Source organism: Chiloscyllium punctatum, chromosome 31, assembly GCF_047496795.1.
Source record: "Chiloscyllium punctatum isolate Juve2018m chromosome 31, sChiPun1.3, whole genome shotgun sequence".
NCBI lineage: Eukaryota > Metazoa > Chordata > Chondrichthyes > Orectolobiformes > Hemiscylliidae > Chiloscyllium > Chiloscyllium punctatum.
In genome coordinates, this window is record NC_092769.1 from 67,909,147 (window position 1) to 67,922,859 (window position 13,713).

Consider the following 13,713-nt stretch of genomic DNA (forward strand, 5'->3'; position numbering starts at 1 on the left):
CAAATCCCCATTCATACACGTCCCTACACTCCCCCTAGTTTCTCCCACTTTGATTGAACCAGTAGCTATGTAAACAGTCCTTCCAATGAGCATCAGGGAACTGATCCTTCAGTAAACCTTGGCCTTTAAGTGTAACCCCTTCCCGATTCAGTCTGGGAAAAAAACTCTGACAAACAAAAGAGGTATGGTCTTCTAATGTGAGATGACCTTATTAAGGTGGGCGAACGGTGTTGTGATACAGATCTGACTGAAGGATAGAACAGGGCAAAGTGGTGTTCCCGAAGAATGGCCGCTGGCCTGTTTCCCCCCCCACAAAGACGCTCGGGAGCTGATTCTTGATCTGTCCCCTCCTGTTGCAGGGTGAAGTGGAGAAGCCGGTCACCGGGATGCACGGGGAGCTGGTCCTGGATGTGGAGAGTGGCACCATCTTCACCGTATCGCAGTACAAGGGGCAGCCTGACCTCAGTTACCTCTGCATCGAGTCCAGCAAAGTTGCCCTTTACCATAAAGGTACGGTACCCTGCTGCCCAACCCTGACAGGGGAGACCCGACTGTTTAAAAACTGTTGTAGGCGTGGAGTCGTGCAGCACGGAAACTGATCCTTCGGCCCAACCAGTCCATGCCGATCGTAATCCCAAACTAAACTAGTCCCTCCTGCCTACTCCTGGCCCATCTCCCTCCAAACCCTTTCCTGTTCATGTCCTTGTCCAAATGTGTTTTAAATGTTGTAACTGTACCCACAATCCACCACTTCCTCAGGAGGTTCATTCCACACACGAACCACTCTCTGTGTAAAAAGGTGCTCCTCGTGTCCTTTTTAAACCTTCCTCCTCTCACCTTGATAATATGCCCCCTAGTCTTGAAATCTCTCGCCCTAGGGAGAAGGTACCTGCCACTATGTTGCTCAGGATTCTGTAAACCTCTATAAGGTCAACCTCCAACGGAAGAAAGTTCCAGCCTTTCCAGTCATTCTCCATACCTCAAACCCTCCAATCCTGGCAACATCCAGCTCAATCCTCTCCGGACCCTGCCAGTTGGATAATATCCTTCCGATAACAGGGTGACCAGAACTGGACACAGTACTACAGAAGAGGCCTCACCACTGTCCTTGTGCAATCTCAACATCACGTCCCAACTCCTCTGAGCAGGGAAGGCTGAATGCCGCCTTAACCACCCTGTCTAGCCCGCCCACAGCCTCGGGCAACCTCCTTCCAAAAGTAGCCCCCGAACGTGGAAGTGTCCAGGGCCTCCGCAGTGAGAGCCAGGTGGCGGGGGACTGCACTGAATTAGCAGACTCTGTACACTGCAATTTCTCCGGACTCAGACAGTCGGTGTGAGTAGTTGGCCGAGTGTTTGACCCTGGTTGGTTTGGTTACCCAGTTGCACCTTGTTGTCTCCCGTCCCCCGCGCAGCCCAGACCAGCGGCTGAGCTGAGAAAGACAAGGCGAGGAAACGCAGTCTCTCCAGTTGCTCTGAGCTGGCTCCCTGGTTTGTAAAAGGTGTGCTCTCAGTGCCCTGTGGGTTTGTGAGGGCTTTAGAATGATACTTTCTCGCAAGCACACATCCCATTCCCGGGGCGCCTCAGTGGTTAGCACTGCTGCCTCACGGTGCCTGGGACCCGGGTTCGATTTCAGCCTTGGGTGACTGTGTGGGGTTTGCACGTCCTCCCACAATCCAAAGGTGTGCAGGTTAGGGTGGATTGGCCGTGCTAAATTGTCCCATAGTGCCCAGGGATGTGCAGGTTAGGGTGGATTGGCCGTGCTAAATTGTCCCATAGTGCCCAGGGATGTGCAGGTTAGGGTGGGTTGGCCGTGCTAAATTGTCCCATAGTGCCCAGGGATGTGCAGGTTAGGGTGGATTGGCCGTGGGAAATACAAGGTTACAGGGATTGGGTGGGAATGGGGTCTGTGTGGGAATTGGTGTGGACTCGATGGGCTAAGTGGCCTGCTCTCTCACTGTCGGGATTCTATTCATCTAAATACAATGAAGTCTTCTCCATTGGCAGAGGCCATTCAGTTCCTCTGACCTGTTCCACACCCTGACTCCAACTCCACGTTTTCTCTGTAGTGCTCAATGCCAGGAACCAAACAACTCCCCCCTCCCACTCTGCCGAGGACATGCAGGTCCTGGGCCTCCTTCACCGCCGCTCCCTCACCACCTGACGCCTGGAGGAAGAACACCTCATCCCCTCGGGACTCTCCAACCCCAGGGCATCAATGTGGACTTCACCAGTTTCCTCATTTCCCTCCAGTTCCAACCTTCCAGCTCAGCATCGCCCCCATGACCTGTCCCACCTGTCAATCTTCCTTCCCGCCTATCCGGGGGGGGGTGTTGGGGGGGGGGGCGCGGGCGCGGTGTTCCAGATTTCAGCTCCCCTTTGTGTGAAGGAGTGCTGCTTGACATTTTAAGGTTGTGATCCCTCCCGGACTGGCCCCGTCACAATCCTGCTGGATGGGGACATCGCTGTTGCACGGGATGGACAAGTATCTCCATGGGATCCCGATCCACTGGCTACAAGCCACTCTTTCATCGCTTAAGATCTGCTTCTCCCAGCGCCAGGGTCCCAGGTTCGATCCCCCCCTCAGCCAACTGTCTGTGTGGAGTTTGCACGTTCTCCCCCTGTGTCTGCGTGGGTTTCCTCCAGGTGCTCCGGTTTCCTCCCACAGTCCAAAGATGTGCAGGTTAGGGTGAGTTGGCCGTGCTAAATTGCCCGTAGTGTTAGGTGAAGGGGTAAATGTAGAGGAATGGGTCTGGGTGGGTTGCTCTTCGGAGGGTCGGTGTGGACTTGTTGGGCTGAAGGGCCTGTTTCCACACTTTAGGGAATCTTAAAAAAAAAATCTCCCCACCTCGTGTTTTTGCTTCCCCTCTTGTGGCTTAATTATCAATAAGTCTGCCCAGTAGGTGGGCAATGTATTTCTTTTCAGCTTGGGAGATGAGACAAAATCCAGTCTTGCAGCATCTGTGCAGAGAGGCGAGCGTTACCATTTCGAGTCTGGTGTGATTCTTCAGAATGGTTCCAGAGTCGGTCTTTGGACCTGAAATGTCAGCCCTGTTTCTGTCTCTGCAGCTGCCTCTCAACCTGCTGAGTTTCTCTTGGTATTTTTTGTTGGCTTTTCAGAGTTTCCAGTATTTGACTTTGATTTCAGCGCCCAGTATTGCTGTGGCCGTTGCTGGCATTTGCACTCTGCAGCTCTACGCTTAATCAATTAAGAGTCAACCACATTGCTGTGGGGTCTGGAGTCACTTGTAGGCCAGACCGGGTAAGATTAGATTAGCTTCCCTACAGTGTGGCAACAGGCCCACACTGACCCTCCGAAGAGTAATCCACCCACATCCATTTCCCTCTGACTAATGCACCTAACACAAATTCACCCTGACCTGCACATCGTTGGACTGTGGGAGGAAGTCAGAGCACCCGGAGGAAACCCCACGCAGACACGCGGGGAGAATGCGCAAATTCCATCCAGACAGTCGCCCGAGGGTGGGATCGAACCCGGGTCCCTGGCGCTGGGAGGCAGCGGTGCTAACCCACTGAGCAAACCCGTGCTGGCCCAAGGACAGCAGGTTTCCTTCCCTGAAGGGTGTGAGTGAATCAGATGAGATTTTACAACAATCTATAACAGGGCTCGCATTTATTAATCAATTGAATTTAAATGGCTCATCCACAGGAGAAGGATTTGAACTTGTGTCTCTGGAAAATCAGACCCGGCCTTAGGATTACTCATTCGGTAACATTCTCACTCGGCTACCGACCACTATAATGTGAAACACTTAACAGTGACAATACGCAACAAGGCCGGTGCCATCTTTGAGGCTTGGGCAGATGACTGCTTCATAACTTTGGTGTCACCCATATGTCGAGCAGGGACTGTCTCCAGTGAGAGAGAGGGAGACAATGTAGACATCTCCCCTTGATACTCAGCATCGCCAACAGTGACTCCCCTGCTATCAACGTTACCATTGCCAGAAAGGGAACGGGACTGCACACATAAACACAGTGACAACAAGAGCGGAGTAACTCCCCAAGCCCGTCCACCATCGACAAGGCACGAGTTGGGGGTGGGTTGAGATGCTGGCTATCTATCTGGCGGAGTGCAGTTCCAACAACGCTGCCATCCAGGTTAAAGCAGCCCACTGGCATTGGTACTCCATCCATTTCTGTAAGGTTGAGAAAGTTGGGCCTGTAGTTGTTGGAAGGTTGAGAAGGTTGGGCCTGGAGTCGTTGGAGGTTTGAGAAAGTTGGGCCTGTAGTTGTTGGAAGGTTGAGAAGGTTGGGCCTGGAGTCGTTGGAAGGTTGAGAAGGTTGGGCCTGGAGTCGTTGGAAGGTTGAGAAGGTTGGGCCTGGAGTCGTTGGGAGGTTTGAGAAAGTTGGGCCTGGAGTCGTTGGGAGGTTGAGAAGGTTGGGCCTGTAGTCATTGGGAGGTTTGAGAAAGTTGGGCCTGTAGTCATTGGGAGGTTTGAGAAAGTTGGGCCTGGAGTCAGTGGAAGGTTGAGAAGGTTGGGCCTGGAGTCAGTGGAAGGTTGAGAAGGTTGGGCCTGTAGTTGTTGGAAGGTTGAGAAAGTTGGGCCTGTAGTCATTGGGAGGTTTGAGAAAGTTGGGCCTGTAGTCATTGGGAGGTTTGAGAAAGTTGGGCCTGGAGTCAGTGGAAGGTTGAGAAGGTTGGGCCTGGAGTCAGTGGAAGGTTGAGAAAGTTGGGCCTGTAGTTGTTGGAAGGTTGAGAAAGTTGGGCCTGTAGTTGTTGGAAGGTTGAGAAAGTTGGGCCTGTAGTTGTTGGAAGGTTGAGAAAGTTGGGCCTGTAGTCGTTGGAAGGTTGAGAAAGTTGGGCCTGTAGTTGTTGGAATGTTGAGAAGGTTGGGCCTGGAGTCATTGGAAGATTGAGAAAGTTGGGCCTGTAGTCGTTGGAAGGTTGAGAAAGTTGGGCCTGTAGTCGTTGGAAGGTTGAGAAAGTTGGGCCTGTAGTTGTTGGAATGTTGAGAAGGTTGGGCCTGGAGTCATTGGAAGATTGAGAAGGTTGGGCCTGTAGTCATTGTAGGTTTGAGAAGGTTGGGCCTGTAGTCAGTGGAAGGTTGAGAAGGTTGGGCCTGTAGTTGTTGGAAGGTACGGAACGTTGGGCCTGGAGTCATTGGATCCCCCTTTCTCAAGAGCACAGCCAATGGCTGAGCCTATGTACCCCTATTAAAGAATGGGCTGAGGAGCCTATCTGGGTTTCCTTGTGTCCCGTCAGTGAGGGTGAGATGTCAGGGAGGGCTGCATCGTGTGGTATTTCGTGTTTGGCCTCACCCACCCTATCTATCGCGTGTAGCGACACTAACTCCCCCCTTTATGTCCTTTGCTCTCTCCCCCCTCCCGCTTCGGAGCAGCTGAGGTTGAGGATTACTTTCTGCCTGAGCAACTGGAGGTGCCAAGCTTCACTGCACCCGTGGGCTTGGACCCCACCATCGTGTGCTCGGATGAGGGACTGCTCTCCAAGCTGACAGCTGGCCAGAAGGATAGGAGACCCCCGATGCTCTCTGCTGCCATCAAGATCACGCTGGACACCGCGAGGAGCATCAAGGTATTCCTGGCTGCCCACCCTCTCTGCCCCTTCCCCAGACTCTGTACCGGGCCCTCAACCCCAGGACCTGCTCTTATCCCTGGGGAGAGTCCTGGGGACCCCTCTCCTTCGAAGAGGGAAGATGAAGGAGAAGAGATTTAAGAAGGGGGCGTGAAAATGAGAAATAAGGTAATGTTAGAGGGCGGAATTCTGTACCCGTTCTTTGGAGAAAGAGGGATCAGAGGAAATAGATTCACGATAAGCAGGCAAAACTCGCGGAGGTGATGAGGGGTAATTAAGGTTGGAGATGAGGTGTGGCTGGGGCAAATGAAAGGAGGGCTGCTGTAGGTGGGGATGGTGAGGGCTGACTTGGGGAGAGTTTAGGACTGACTGGTGTCAGGTTAAGGGGTGACTTGGGGAGAGTTGAGAGGGTGACTTGGGGGTGAGAATTGAGTGGGTGACTGTGGGTGAGAGAGGTGAGGGGTGATGGGGGGGAAGAGGTCAGGGGTGACTCGGGGTGTGGAGAGTTAAGTGGTGTCGGGGGAGAGTTGAGGGGGTGACTTGGGGGGAGAGTTGAGGGGGTGACGGGGGGAGAGGTCAGGGGTGACTAGGGGTGTGGAGAGTTGAGCGGTGTCGGGGAAAGTTGAGGGGGTGACTTGGGGGGGAGAGTTGAGGGGGTGACTGTCTCTCTCTGTCTCGCTCCCCCCGCTCTCATTCTCTCTCTCTCGATCCACCCTCTCTGTCTGTCTGTCTGTCTGTCTGTCTCTCTCTCATTTCCTCTCTATCTATATCTCTCTCTCTCACTCATTCCCCTCCCTCTCTGGTTCCCTGCGCCCCCTCTCTCAGTCCTTCTCTTGTTTCCCCTCCCCCCCCTCTGTCTTGTTCCCCCCCTCTCAATTCACCCCTCTCTTTCTTTCCCCTCCCCCGTCTCATTCTCTCTCTCTCGTTCCCTATCTCTCTTTTCTGTCTGTCTGTCTGTCTCTCTTCTGTCTCTCGTTCCCCCCATCCCTCTCTCTGTCTGACCTTTCCAGTTCTTGATTCCAGGAATTCCTGGTTGCCCTCAGACTACAAGGTGCCACCCTGTGCCACCGAATGGCCTTAACCAACCAGAGCTGGCATGAGCAGGTAAGAAGCAAAGGGGTACCCACTCCCTCACTCTTTCTCAACGCATCCCTCAGTGTAACCTCCCAAACCACAGCGTCCCTCTCTAATACGAACAGTGAAAGGATTTGTAGTGATCTGAGCAAGGCTGGCCAGATCTCATTGACCATGAGATCCCTGACTGGGGATGTTAACCTGTTCCAATCGGGGAGCCCTGGCTGACAGAAACAGGCCTCTCCCCTGCCTTCCCCTTCTCTCTTTTGATCACACGACATTGCCCTTTGTCGAGAAGGGCCCCGTTTTGTCACTGGCCCCTCGGGTGTTTCCTTATTCCCTGGTGGTGGAAGCAAAATAAAGATTTATGCACTTGTTGTTCTTCAGTGTGTCCGAAAAAAAAATGAAAAAAATACATAAGGATATTTATAATCTCTTCAGGAAGAAAAAATAAACAAGATTCTCAGGGGGTTCTCCTCACTCTCGGGGACTGGCTCTGAGCTGGCTGAACAGGCTGGGGCTGTTTTCCCTGGAGCGTCGGAGGCTGAGGGGTGACCTTATAGAGGTTTATAAAATCATGAGGGGCAGGGATAGGATAAATAGACAAGGTCGTTTCCCTGGGGTGGGGGAGTCCAGAACTAGAGGGGCATAGGTTTAGGGTGAGAGGGGAAAGATATAAAAGGGACCTAAGGGGCAACTTTTTCACCCAGAGGGTGGTACGTGTGTGGAACGAGCTGCCAGAGGAAGTGGTGGAGGTTAGTACAATGACAACATTTAAAAGGCATCTGGATGGGGACAGGAATAGGAAGGGTTTGGGGGGATATGGGCCAGGTGCTGGCAAATGGGACTAGATTGGGTTGGGATATCGGGTCGGCATGGACGGGTTGGACCGAAGGGTCTGTTTCCGTGCTGTACATCTCTCTGAATCTATGTGCTCTCTACATTGGGGGTGGGGGGGGGGGGGGGGGGGGGGGGAGGGGGGGAGGAGCGGGTGGTTTGGATGCTGCCGTTGCAGGTTTCGTTTTAGAGTCTGTGGCACTGGGAGTCGCTCAGCCCGTGTTCTTTGCTCTCTCTCTCTCTCTCTCTCTCTCTCTCTCTCTCTGGTAGCTGATGGATTTCTTCGATGTGATGGATGACCCAATTCTGGGCTACACCCCCCCCACGGTGATCACGGTCCTACACACCCACCTGGTCAGCTGTGCTGTCGATTACAGGTAAACGCGGCCCTCTCTGCTGTTCCCTACTCCCTACTTCCTGCTTCTGGAACCCTTCAATCCTCCTGACAGATGGGGGTGTCATCATTCCTTCCTCCCCCCCCCCGTGCCCAATAACCAAGCTGTCCCTCCAGTGGAAACAGCACCCACTAGAGATGTGGCACATGGCAGAACAGACCCTGTGCCAGGCTGGCTGAGTGTAATCCCTGACACCTGGCTCTCGGGATTCTGTCAACAGGGTCCCCTTCTCTCTCTCTCGCTCTCTCGTTCTCGCTCTCACTCTCTCGTTCTCGCTCTCTCACTCTCTCTCTCTCTGTGTTCCCTCTGTGACTGGCACAAATTCAGCTCTGCAAGGAGCCTTCTCCCCTCTCCTTACTCACCTACCCTCATTATTCCCCACAGACTACCCCCCCCCCACCACCGTCTCTCACCCACCACAATCCTCTCCTTCACTATTCTCAGAATCTCTCTCACGCTCTCTCACTCATTCTCTCTCTCACTCTCATTCTCACTCTGACTCTCACTCACTCACTCATTCTCTCTGTCTGACTCTTCCTCTCTCACTCACTCTCATTCTCACTCTGACTCTCACTCATTCTCTCTATCTGACTTTTTCTCACTCTCTCTCACTCATTCTCACTCTCTGACTCTCTTTCTCTCTCTCTCACTCACTCATTCTCTGTCTGACTCTCTCCCACTCTCTCCCTCCCACTCACTCTCATTCTCACTCTCTCTGACACTCTCTCTCTCTCACTCTCACCCCCTCCATCACCCACCCACCCACCACCACCATTGTCTCTGCATCTCTCCAGGGATATGGGCCAAACGCTGGCAAATGGGACGAGGTCAGATTGGGATGTCTGGTCGACACGGCCGAATTGATCTGAAGGATCTATTTCCGTGCATTATGACTTCCTCACCATCTTTATGTCTCTGTTCCTGATCACTACACTACATTCCTTCCTCTCCAAGAGAAACTTTCTCCCACCACCTTCCTCCAAATCTCTCTTCTTCCTACCTCACCACTTTCTTCCTGTGACACACCCCCTCTCCCTCCCTCACCCCCCAGCCTCTCTCTCCCTCCCTCACCCCCCCAGCCTCTCTCTCTCTCCCTCCCTCACCCCCCCAGCCTCTCTCTCCCTCCCTCACCCCCCCAGCCTCTCTCTCTCTCCCTCCCTCACGCACCCAGCCTCTCTCTCCCTCCCTCAGCCCGCAGCCTCTCTCTCCCTCCCTCACCCCCCAAGCCCCTCTCTCCCTCCCTCAGCCCGCAGCCTCTCTCCCTCCCTCAGCCCGCAGCCTCTCTCTCCCTCCCTCAGCCCGCAGCCTCTCTCTCCCTCCCTCAGCCCGCAGCCTCTCTCTCCCTCCCTCACCCCCCCAGCCTCTCTCTCTCTCCCTCCCTCACCCCCCCAGCCTCTCTCTCCCTCCCTCACCCCCCCAGCCTCTCTCTCCCTCCCTTGCCCCCCAGCCTCTCTCTCCCTCCCTCACCCCCCAAGCCTCTCTCTCCCTCCCTTGCCCCCCAGCCTCTCTCTCCCTCCCTCACCTCCCCCAGCCCCTCTCTCTCTCCCTCTCTCCCTCTCTCAACCCCCCAGCCTCTCTCTTCCTCCCTCACTGCCCCAGCTTCTCTCTTCCTCCCTCACCACCCCAGCCTCATTCTCCCTCCCTCACCCCTTGCCCACTCCCTCTCCCTCATCCCCTCCACTCCCTCCCTCCCTACCCCCCTCCCTCACCCCCCCTCACCTCCTCCCTCACCCCGCCAACCCCTCGCCCCCTCTCCCTCCCTCGCCCACTCTCCCTCACCCACTCTCCCTCACCCTCTCCCCCTCCCTCACCCCCTACCCCTTCCTCATCCCCCCTCTCACATTCTTGTCTTTTTTTGTTTAACCTTTCCAACAGTCTGACTTTCACCACCTCTCTCTCTATCATTACCCTTCTCTCTGTCAGTCTGTCTCCCTCTCTCGCAGTCTCTTTTACCATCTCTCTCTCTCTCTTCCTCTGCCTCTATCTCATCCCCTCACTTCTTTTCATTCCTCCCCAGTCTCTCTCTCTCTCCCCCCCAGTCCCTCCCTGCCTCCTCTCATTTGGTCACCCCACTTTGCCTTCCTCTGCCATCCCCCCCACCAACTCTTTCCCATGACCCCTCTGTAAAGCCAGGAGGGGGTCTGTGTGAATTTGAACAAGGGTTCCTGCCCCAAGACGCTGAACAGAGTCCTGCCTGAGGACTGTGCTGCGTAGTTTGCCCCGGCGACACGTGAGATTTGCTTTCATTGAGCTGGCCTCGAATTCAGTCTCATTTCCGAGGTGGGCGTTTTTCCTTGGAGCCTTGGGAGGGTGAGGCATGGCCTTATGGCGGTTCCGAAACTCACGAGGGGGCATGGATAGGGTGGATAGCCACCGTCCTTTCTCGAAGGTGGGTGAGTTTTAAACTAGGGGGTGTGTTTTGAAGGTCAGAGGGGGGAAAAGGGCCTGTGGGGCAACGTTTTCACACTGAGAGTGAGTGGAAGGAACTGCCACAGGAAGTGGTAGATGTAGATAGAGTTACAACATTTGAAAGACGTTTGGACAGACACATGGGGACGGCACGGTGGCTCAGTGGGTTAGCACTGCTGTCTCACAGCACCAGGGACCCAGGTTCGATCCCACCCTCAGGCGACTGACTGTGTGGAGTTTGCACATTCTCCCCGAGTCTGCGTGGGGGTTTCGTCCGGGTGCTCCGGTTTCCTCCCACAGTCCAAAGATGTGCAGGTTAGGGTGGCCTGGCTGTGCTAAATTGTCCCATAGTGTCCAGGGATGTGCAGGTTAGGATGGATTGGCCGTGCTAAATTGCCCCATAGTGCCCAGGGATGTGCAGGTTAGGGTGGATTGGCCGTGCTAAATTGTCCCATAGTGCCCAGGGATGTGCAAGTTAGGGTGGATTGGCCGTGTTAAATTGTCCCGTAGTGCCCAGGGATGTGCAGGTTAGGGTGGATTGGCCGTGTTAAATTACCCTGTAGTCTTAGGTGCATTAGTTAGGGGTAAATATAGGGTTGGGGAATTGGTCAGGGTGGGATACTCTTTGGAGGGTCGGTGTGGACCTGTTGGGCCGAAGGGCGTGTTGCCACGCTGTCGGAAGTTTAATCTGATCATGAAAAGGATAGTTTTAGAGGGATGTGGGCCGAACGCAGGCAAGTGAGCCTGGTTTAGTTTGGTCGGAGTGGACAGATTGGAGGGAAGGGTCTGTTTCCCAGCTGTGTGACCCTTTGAGGAAGGTGGGCTTGCTGCTGTCTGACCACTCCTGAGCTTTGTTTTTATTTGTCGTAGACCCCTGTACCTGCCAGTCCGGGTCCTGATCACTGCAGAAACCTTCACCCTGTCCAGCAACATCATTGTGGACACCGCGACCTTCCACCTCAGGTACGGCGCGGTCACACACTGAACACGCCTCACAGAGAAGAGGGTTGCCCAACCAGGTCGGATCCCTGAGAGGAGATACCAGGGGACGGGTGACTGAAAGCTGGGTCAAAGGTCAGCTCTCGGCAGGGTGGGCAGGCAGGGGAGGGAGAGAGAGAGAGAGAAATGCCGAGGTTTGGGGAGAGAATTTGGGCAGCTTAAGGTGAGAGTACCAACCCTGAGATTGATTATCCCAGTGAGGTTTGATTTAATTTATTATTGTCGCATGTACCAAGGTACAGTGAAAAGTTTTGTTTTGCGTGCAGTACAGGCAGATCACAGCATACAAATATCATAAAGTGATAGAACAGAGGGAAGAATACAGTGTTAGCACTGCACAGAGAGCGAGATCAACATTAGATTTGAGAAGGCCGTTCATGAGTCTGGTAACAGCGGGGAAGAGGCTGTTTTGAATCTGTCGGTCCATGTGTTTGAGCTTTTGTCCCTCCTGCCAGAGGGAAGAGGGTGGGAGAGATTCTAACCGGGGTGGGAGGGGTCTCCGATGAAGTTGGCTGCCTTCCCGAAGGCAGTGGGAAGGGCAAGATGCCGGAATTGGGGGGGGTGAGGCGGCGAGACCACAGAGGGATTTGGAAAATCGGTGCGGTGGGAAGTTTACACCCGAGGTTTGACGATCTGAGTGGATCGGCGCACGGTCACAGCGTGAAACCCCCCCGGCGGTCTCTGGTCAACCTCGGCCGGGTGGGCCAGGTGTGGGGAGGTCTGCCATGGCGCCCGCTGCGACCGGGAGGAGTCCGAAGCAACTGAGAAATGGACGGAGCTGTGGCACCTTCCAGGCGTGAGGACAGGGAATGCCGAGGCCAGTCTCTCCCTGTTAGACTCCCCTCCCACCCTGGAGCCTTTTGTCGTCTGCTGCTGTCGTGAGCCACAGGGGACATTGATTGCACACAGCAAGATCCCACGGGCACTGACCGACGCGCAGTGACGGGGCCGAATGACCAGAGTAGAGCATGAAGCCGGGAGTGCCCCTCAAGACTTGACACCGTCCTTCCCCCTTGAAGAGGCTTTCTGGCCTGTCACCAGTACTTCCTGCACAGAGTGACATCTGCCACTGCCCGACGCGTTCAAAAATAGATAAGCAGATAGCGACACTGATTTTCGCAACTCCCCACATACCCCAAGCAACCACAGACAGGAACGAGAGCGCTGACTTGGAGCGTCAACTCAGTTTCAGTTCCCCCTTCCAGTTTCCCAGGACGGTGAGGGCTCCCTTACTGTCATGCAGCGCTGCTGCCAGCAGGTGGAGCAGGAGGGCCATGTGCCAGCCGACTTGTGACTGGAAGGACAAGTGGAGGTTGATGAGGATTCAGAGGCAGTGACCCCTCACTGCCCTGTGTCTCCGCAGTCTCACACTCTCAGCTGTGCAGCAACCTGATGCCTGCGCCCACATTTGGATTGGTGAATAGGGCTCCATTACAACCCTAGTCTGGCTGCAGGGAATCCATACTGAGGGAGTGCTGCACTGTCGGAGGGTCAGTGCTGAGGGAGTGCCGCACTGTCGGAGGGTCAGTGCTGAGGGAGTGCCGCACTGTCGGAGGGTCAGTGCTGAGGGAGGTGCCGCACTGTCGGAGGGTCAGTGCTGAGGGAGTGCCGCACTGTCGGAGGGGTCAGTGCTGAGGGGGTGCCGCACTATCAGAGGCTCAGTACTGAGGGAGTGCCGCACTGTCGGAGGGTCAGTGCTGAGGGAGTGCCACACTGTCGGAGGGGTCAGTACTGAGGGAGTGCCGCACTGTCGGAGGGTCAGTACTGAGGGAGTGCCGCACTATCAGAGGCTCAGTACTGAGAGAGCTCTGCACAGTTGTCAAGGACCTCTCTTAAATGAGATGTGAAACCAAGTCTCTTGTGCTCTCACAGATGTGGTGCCCAGTCCAAGGATTAGGTAATGTTCTCCCCCGATCTCCTTGCGTGATATTCCTGACTCCTTCCTTCCTTTCAGAAAGCTGGCTAATAAGTGGATGCATCTCGGTGCTTCCGCTGGAGCTCGCTGTCCAGTCAGCTGAGCTCTCGGGGGCGATCGTTCAGGGGGTGTAGATGAAGACTGTGTGGGACATAGCGGAAGTGCTGCAGTTAAGCTAAAGGCAGCGGACCACGGTTCTCGCCTGACCACGAAAACCCACCCATTCCCAGAACGGCCGAGCTCTCCTGGTGCATGCTGGGGGCAGTGAGGTGCCCCCCATCAGGTGGTACCTGGCAATCCTTACCCCAGTATTCGGGGAGGCTGGGTGGGGGGAGCAGTGTAGGGAGAGGGGTGACAGCAGCTTCTGCAAGGCCCTGGCTTGCTGAGAGACTATCACCTGAGCTCTGCGGCTTCCTGATCACAATCACACCTCATCTTGCTCTGCTGTTGCTGCAGGTTTATTTTGGATGATTCTGCGGTCTATCTGTGCAACAGGTGCAACACGGAGACAGTGGACTTGAAGAAAGGT

At 54.8% G+C, this 13,713-nt stretch overlaps 1 protein-coding gene across 1 annotated transcript in view; it reads left to right on the forward strand.

Moving 5' to 3' along the window:
- Positions 1–13,713, forward strand: part of LOC140457022 (autophagy-related protein 2 homolog A-like) — a 172,431-nt gene that overhangs the window by 96,317 nt on the left and 62,401 nt on the right. Inside the window, 6 exon segments of the mRNA XM_072550928.1 lie at positions 360–510; positions 5,362–5,555; positions 6,579–6,659; positions 7,737–7,843; positions 11,141–11,233; positions 13,641–13,711. Coding sequence (XP_072407029.1) covers positions 360–510; positions 5,362–5,555; positions 6,579–6,659; positions 7,737–7,843; positions 11,141–11,233; positions 13,641–13,711 — 697 coding nt within the window.